The sequence below is a fragment of the Ischnura elegans genome, chromosome 2, assembly GCF_921293095.1.
Source record: "Ischnura elegans chromosome 2, ioIscEleg1.1, whole genome shotgun sequence".
Taxonomy (NCBI): domain Eukaryota; kingdom Metazoa; phylum Arthropoda; class Insecta; order Odonata; family Coenagrionidae; genus Ischnura; species Ischnura elegans.
The window spans coordinates 40,934,535-40,942,546 of record NC_060247.1 but is presented as its reverse complement, the minus strand read 5'-3'; the positions used below and the strand labels follow the sequence as shown (position 1 = coordinate 40,942,546).

At 38.8% G+C, this 8,012-nt stretch overlaps 1 protein-coding gene across 1 annotated transcript; it reads left to right on the top strand.

The window, feature by feature from the left end:
• Positions 1–859: 859 nt before the first annotated feature.
• LOC124153636 lies at positions 860–5,779 on the top strand. Its single transcript, XM_046526932.1, has 2 exons — positions 860–1,354; positions 4,372–5,779. Exons 1-2 carry the CDS (start codon positions 1,286–1,288, stop codon positions 4,624–4,626), a joined length of 324 nt encoding a protein of 107 aa, XP_046382888.1. The 5' UTR covers positions 860–1,285; the 3' UTR covers positions 4,627–5,779.
• The last annotated feature ends 2,233 nt before the right edge of the window (positions 5,780–8,012 follow it).

The window sequence follows — 8,012 nt, the reverse complement described above, 5'->3', positions numbered from 1 at the left end:
GTTCAACGAACGATTTAGTTAAGGTACATTTATAACTATAGAATAATTACATGATAGCATTCAATTGTTTGTCATTTTCGAAACTTCGGAAACTGAAACTCTTCATTGCCAAAGCTGCGAAACCTAAAGGATTCTTATTTTAACTCAAAACGTGGGGAGGAACAAATTTGTAAAAAAATAAAAAATATCAATTCATTGTTTAATTTGTTGTTGGTTGGCAATTAAAAAAATATATCTATTCAGTCCTACATGCTAAATCAAATCAAAATTTTCTTTTTTTACGCATAACTTTTCGCTAATTGGGTAGCATTAAAAAAATTGAACTATTGTTACATTTAAAACAAAATCAAAATTTAACTCGCGCCGCTCAAAACATTTTTTCCGTCATGTGTCTCGGACATTTACCCTCGTATGCCAGACCTTGCAAAAATATTTAAACAAAAGCTAGTCGTACATTGAATTATATGTATTATTAGCCGTATTATTATTAGTACTAGTCGTAGCTGAAGAGGCGCTAGCCTAAGCAGGCTCGCGAATATATATTTTTGCTATTTTGTTTAAGTGTGATATATTTTATGCAATTGATATTATTCGCGATATAAACCATTGCTGGAGTTGAAACTTGCATATTGTCAACCGAATCAATGCTTTCAATTCTTCTGTCGCTCATAAACATCCCCTTCCCTTTACACACCCTTGGCGCATCCCCGAAAACCCTCCCCACTTGTGGCAGCAGCACCCCTTGCGTAGCGGTCTCTCCCCGCCCACAGCTTGCCTCGAAGAGGAACCCCGCGTTCCCACGCCGCCCCCGTGGAAGAGGAGGGCTCCCGAGGGAATCCACCCCCGGGCAACGGGGCCACCTGCTGCCCCGAGCCCCCAGACACATGGCCGAGCACGCCTCCCACCCCCAGACCGGCGGGGGTGGCAGACCTACCCTTCCCTTTCCCCTAGAGGTCCCGCCACGATCCACACACAACACTTGCGGGCGCGTGGAATATGCGTGCCGTGTCTGTTTGAGGGCCCTCCCTCCCCTCTCTTGCCCCCCTCGCTTATATATAAGGGGCCCATCGCTCCAGGCCACGCGATCATTCTGCTGCTGCTAGCCACCGCTGAAGGGACGAGAAAGACCCCGACAAACAAGACCTCTTGCTGCGACTACTTCCTTGCTTACCCGCTGCTACCTGAACGTCTTGGGCGGGAGTTTTCTTGGAGGGAAGACCGTTGAGACGTCTTGGAGGATAAGGTTCCGGTGAAGTCCGCGCCTTTTTTACCTTTCGAGAGGAAGATGGAGAAATCAGCGGAGAAAATATCGCTGCAAAGGCTCATCTGCAAGGCTGGGAAGAAGTGCTTCAAGGTAAATATTATTATTATGTTTTTGGTACTGTTCCCATAAACTTGTTGCACTAATTTCCTACCCACAACTTTCGCTTTGATTTCAATCGAAGGCTCTAGAAAGTCATAGTTCTTCCTTTAGTATTTCATTTCGCATTTATCGTGGCATTTTATTGATTAGACCTTAATTTATAAGATGAGTTGTTTATGCGAGTTCAATATTATGTCGTTTGAGTGTGGCTTTTTTTGCGTTAGGTTTAACATGCAAAAAATCTTTTCCGCTATGATTTTTTGAATAAGCAATTGTGTCACTGATCAGCTGTGTTTGCCTCCTTGCTAATCAGCTTTTGGTCCGATGTTACTACATAATTTTTCTTCCTTGAAGATATACCGTCAAGGATTTTTATAGCTGTCGAGAATTTTTTTTAGTTATTACTACCAATTTCAGCATTGTTGGCCAACTACGAATGGTCAATTTTCTATAGTTTGATTCAGCAGCCCATATTTACTTGTTCTCCGATTGTTCTTGCCCTTACCTTTTGTGGTTCGGATTTTGCAATGTTCGACTGATGTCATTAAACATGCATTAGCCTTTTTCCAGATTCATATATAAGCTCGTCATACAAATAATCTCCTGTTTATCAACTTCAATAAGCATACGATAAGAATTTGAGGAACTTCCAGCTTTCATTTTCATCGTTTTTCCTATTGTATATCCTCTACTTTGCCGTGGATATTAATTGAAAATGATCGGTAGGCATCGGTCAATAAAAGTAATAAACCGCCTCAAGTTGAGATGATTGAAATAATAACCAGGTTTGACAATATTTTAGCGGAGCACATTTATTTGTAAGGGAATTAAATTAGCTTATCTTCATACCATTGTCAGAAGCCCATCACTTTCCATACGTGTGTACCTACCTAGTACAAAGGGCCAGGGTTGAAACTGGTTAGGGCAGCAAAAGCATAATGTGTGTGTGTGTGGAAATAACAAGCCTTTCAATGTTTCATTCACTATCACGAACCACGAAGTCTACCAGCGAAACTGAAGATAAAGAAAAACCCTTACTTACTTTTCAAGTATTCTTAATGGTTACTGTTGTTAATTGAATTAGGTTTGGATCTTCCGTGTACTAAGTCTTAATGTGCGATAGAAGGGTAAAGTAAACATTTAAGACTCCAAGACGTTAAAGACTCCATTAAAGACTCCAAGACGTACTTGCAATCCCTGAACTCGTAAAGAAAAACTTTATTCGCGCCTATATTATTCCGCTCTTTATATTTTGCGCCCATTTTTTCAATACAATGTGACTTGACCCAATTTTCACAAGCCAACTTCTTGGTTCATAATAGAAAACAAACTCAATAATGACGCCATGCGTTGCAACCATGATCGAAAATATGGAAAGAGTGGAATTTACCCATGCTGGAACTGAAGTTCAATTGCCGGGAATTTGTAGTTCATTGAATTATGCGGAGGAGAGTGTAGCATATACATCCAATCTGTGCTCCGAGCTTGTCATATGGCGAGCCACACGTGTGAGGTGCGGCAGTCTTTTCCTCGCACACTGATTTTCTATTTGCACCCTTCTTCGAGATAGGGATGGTCTGTGTAAGGGGACCCTTTTTTCTCTCCATTCATTCATTCATCGGACCCCCTGGCCCCTCCTCCCCAGGGAATCCGGTTGCCTATCCCTTTTGATTTCTACACTTGCCCCTTTTTCTACCCCTCCCACTCCTTCCCATACACTCGTATATTTCTATTCATTCTGTCTCCCTCCCCATTCCCGCTGCAAGTACTCTTACGACACTTAAAAAGCGAGCTCTATTCTATATCATAAGATCCTTGATTTCTCCCCTACCCACTCCACGAAATCTCTCGACGCTAAGCAAAAAAAAGCAGTGCAGTGGATGCGGTGTCACCATTAGCCCCTCATCCCATTCCATATCGCTAAGGGACTAGGCCGAATAATAAAATCCTGCTCGATTAGGCTAATCTTTTAATCTCGATCTCCTCGGTCGCATTTGTTTTGACTCATTTCTCGCGGTTTGTCTGGCAGGAGGAAGGGGTATGTCTCTCCATATCCCGTGAATTATTTAGTTGATTTAAAAATCCTTTTTTCCTCCCGGAAAGTGTATTCTGTGATTACTTATTATAATTATATTATACCTGTATACTTTTATACCTTAATAGTGGTAAGTCCTCTGGTTTTCTCAATGCGAACGACCATCCTCCAGAAGACATTAATTAATAGCAAACGTCTAAGAAGGAATTTTACTGCCATCATTTTCAAGTTGCTTTCATGAATTTATAACTGTTTTTGCATTCATCATTGATGCAATGAGCGAGTTATCGGTGAATTAACATTGATTTTGTTTACATCATCTGTTAGCATGGGAATAGTGAAAGATGCCGTCGGCTTTGACGTGCTTTCAAACACAGTTAGGCTAAGGCTACAGGAAGATGTCAAGAATAATTCAAATATGGACAATTCACGATATTTTTTATTTAAATAAATCATTATTAGTCATAAATCCGAATATTGGTTTGGCACAGTTCTCCACTACATTCTAAATATGCTCGGTATTACAATTTTTACTTTGCTTTCCTCATTTCGAGGGGGTGCGTATCCCCCCCTCATATTAGCTCCTGATTGATACCAGTGGCGTAGCCAGGAATTTCGTTCAAAGGGTGGAGGCCCATCCAAAACCCAGTGGGTCCGTGGGAAATAAAAATATAGGTTACTAAGTAATACGTTAACACTTTTCATAATCGAAAAAAGCTTCATTTTTCAAAGAAATCTTTTGTATATTCATGGTTTCTCAATTTTTTCTTTTATGATGAAGCAAACTAATTATGTTATTATATTCCGGAAAGGGGTCCCCGGACCCCCCTCGCTTCGCCACTGATTGCTACGGTGTTTTAGTCTTACATGTGAACAAATATGTACCTTAATTGAGAATTTATGATTATTGAATACGATTCTGATGTAATATTTTCCTCCATTTCTCATTTTATCTAATTTTCCTCCCTTCCAGGCTCTGCTCAAATTCTCTCGCCGTAGACCAGTTTCGCCGATGCACGTGGTGACAGTGGAGGAAGCTCATCCCCCTGTCCCCGCTGTCGACGTATCCATCGCCGCCCCCGAGGACGTCTCGCTGTCCGGAGACGAGTGCGATTACGACAGCTTCGACGAGATCAGCCTCTCCACGATCGACACGTGGGTCGCGGGAGACGAGGCCGTCGACAACCACCTGAACGAAGCCTTGGAGAGGAAACTGGCATCGCTCTAGAGCCACGTAAATTGTATCATCAAGTTAACGAAATGATTGTTAACATACAGACCCTTGTGGGGGAGAGGCAAGAACTTCTTCTTGCTTTGGTCAAGCCCCAGCCAGAAAATATTTCAGTGCGAGGGGTTTAAACGTCTGGACTCCCCACCGCTCTCTGGGGCCTTGCTTATTGGTCCCCTTAAAGTCTTCCAAATTGACATTTCAAAGTGCCATGTGATCATCAACTTAATTTATATTATCTTCGACTTCTTTGATGTGCCGAAAGGCACTTCTTCTACCTTAGAGTATAGTACAAATGTAAATATGTAAGCTTAAGGTATTTTCAAAGGGTTAATATTATTGTGACGACTTTCCTATTGATGTGAGCAATGTAAATTTCTTATTGGTCTCTAATTTTAAGTGTCGCCAGATAATCCAGGTAAACATCATAAATCTAGAAAATATTTGATAGCTATTTGCTTGAAAGGCTCGACTTTGCTATGGTGTAATGGATGTCTTGTAACCTTTTCCATCTATTAATATGTTTAGTGCTTTCTCAAAATTGTGTGAAATTTTTATACTGAGAGAAAAATATCTGAGCCAGGTTGTGAAAGGTATGATTTTAAGCTTACTAATTGAATGTTAGACTTATATCACTTTGCAGAAACACCAGTGCCTTATTAGATATTAGATAATTTCACTGACATATGTCTGCTTCATATTTAGCTTTGACCACAACGTGCCTTATCTTTGCGATGCCTTGCGCGTTCTTAGCTGTAGATAACCATTCATTTTAGATCTTAGTACACATGAAGAGATCATTTGTATCGTACCTGTCATGCTCATTATCATTTACCTTCCGTCTCGAGAAGAAATTTCTAAGGATTATTCATAGTAGAAAAATTATTTATTTGTACATAAATACTTGTGAGTATTAAGTGAAAAAGAAAAGTATTTAATTTACTTTTGCGTATGCTGTAAATATACATTATGGATATTCAAACAAGATTGGCTGTGAACATTTTTTGCTCAAATAAGAAACCTGATTTCCTGGTGATTGTTTCGATTCCACTGCGGAACAAGCTCACCAGAGTGTGATATTTGTGATATACTTACTTTAATATTTGTAATCGGTATATAGCTATCATCTGAGTGAAAATAAATGTTTTAAAATGGAACTCCTTTTAATTTTTTCTCAAAAAATGTAGTCCTAATGTTGAATTGATTTGATTGATGAGTATTTTGGCTTCGTGTAGAGTGTAATATCATTAAAAGTATGGACGATTGCTGGTAATGTATCATTGGTGGATGTGTAGGTATGCCAAGTTTATCATGCTGGAGGGCATAGCGATAGACACCGTTATATGCTATCTTAGTGTTGATGGAGACTTTCGCGGGGTGGTGCAGCATGCGTAGCAAGGTTTCCGGGTTGACCTCCGCGTCGATTCATCTTCAAACCCGGAAACCTTGCTACGCATGCCATCTTAAAGTGTTTTGCTCCATCAATTTATGGTAGCCTGCTGCCTCACAAGAAGAATCTTTTGTTCCCGCGCTTGAGACGGGCTGAATATATTCTTTCATTTGAATTTGAATTTTATTTCTAGATGCACAGCAGAGATCATGTGCTCCTTATGATGGAGATATATTTTAGACACAGGTTTTTGTGTTAATTCCAAACTGCCTTCTCTTAGCCAATGCGCCTCAATATTGAAACTGGCCCTTCTATGTACCGTCAAATAAGTTTGTTGCTAGTCTTAGTTTGAAGCTTTAACAGTCGTAAATCCAAGTATTTGAGGCGCATGATTGGAAGATTTTAGATTTTCCGTTCAGGATTAAGGCAATTTGTTTTGCTGCAAGCCGACACAATTTTTTTAACTAATTTTGAATCAATAATATGTAACTCCGTAGTTTTCCATATTGACATTCAGTAAAATGCATTGCTGACAATAAGGGTAAAAAATGGGAAATTCTTTTCGCCTCTAGGCTCTTTCATTTGGTTAAGAAATGTTATTAAGTAATGCAGGCCCGGAACTAGGGCGAGACAGAGGGGGCAAGTGTCCCCTCTGTCTCGCCCAACGATACGGAGGTGGCAGATTTCAGGGGGCGGCAAAATTTGAAAAATTTATTTAAAAAATATTGAATTTTTATAATTATTTAGGAGTAACTATAAATTTATAAGCAATGAAATCTATAAAATTTCATGGTAGCAAACATACAGCGTGTCATTTCAACAACTGCATCTAAAAAAATGGCTTACGTATGCATCATATTTTAGTGGTGGGGGGCATCAAGGGAGGGGGAGGGCAAACAGATATTTGACCCACCCCTTGCAAAGCTCCTAATGCCGGTCCGGGAATAATGATTTACTAAGACACAGCTTTGAGAAAGCATTATAAACATCACGTGGTTAAAAGAAAATTTTTAACTATGAAGTAGACTTTTTTTTCGGCCAGCTTAGTATGGTTGCTTTCATTTCTGAATCTGAATTGTGGTGTTTGTTTGGCAATAATAACTTATAATCATAATAAAAAAATCCAAATTCTTTATGTAATTGTCGTTGGTAACGCCATCACATTTTTGTATCGTTCGAAAGGTACATTTATCGTGACTTGAGACACAAGAACTCCCAGCACGATAATTGATTACGCTCAGTGAACGAGTGTTTTTGAGATAAACAAAAGCGAAGTAGTAAGTTTGAAATCATAATGTGCAGGTAGTGTTGTAGTTGTTCTAAAGTTCTGTTTTGGCAGGCAATCGGTGTAGTGTATTTTCAAGAGATTGTTATAAGGTTAGTATTAGTTCTCCTAAAACATAACATTTCTCAGTGTATATTTTATGTTTTTGTTGATTTTAGTTTTATGTATATTCTAGAGGCCGACGTTGTTTATCACGTATTTTCCAAGAAATGTGTTTATTTGTTTGAGAGTTGTTTAGGATTCTTTACTATTTGAAATTAAAATGTTTTAATTAGTATTTTATTTTGTGAATAACTTATTATTGGAAAGGGATATTATCTCCTAATGTCTTTTGGTATTCTTTTTATAGCTGAAAACGGAAGTGTTCTTAATTTTGTTCGTTTTGCTTAGCCGCCTTGGTTTATAGATTTTCTTTCTAGATCTTCAATCCTCCTCACGCAATTTGCTCACATTTTTCTCAATTGTTATTTAGGTAAATCGATGGTTTACAGAATTCTCATAAGAGTTTCCCTAAGGAATCAAATGGGAGCATTTATTATTTACTTGATATTGATTGTATTCTGCGAATCATATTGGCAACATCGGAAGTTATAATATCGGTTAAAAATTCTAAGCCTTGGCGAAGCTTACACATTATTCTTTTTTATTATGCTGAAAGCGATATTTTTACGTTTTAAGACTGTGACATTCATACCTTTCCTACTTGATTGA

What these genes read in the sequence shown, in the direction of transcription:
- LOC124153636 (XM_046526932.1), top strand. Translation starts at nt 1,286, where the DNA reads ATGGAGAAATCAGCGGAGAAAATATCGCTGCAAAGGCTCATCTGCAAG. An exon ending in CTGGGAAGAAGTGCTTCAAG is followed by an intron (nt 1,355 to 4,371) that starts GTAAATATTATT and finishes CCTCCCTTCCAG; the next exon opens with GCTCTGCTCAAATTCTCTCG.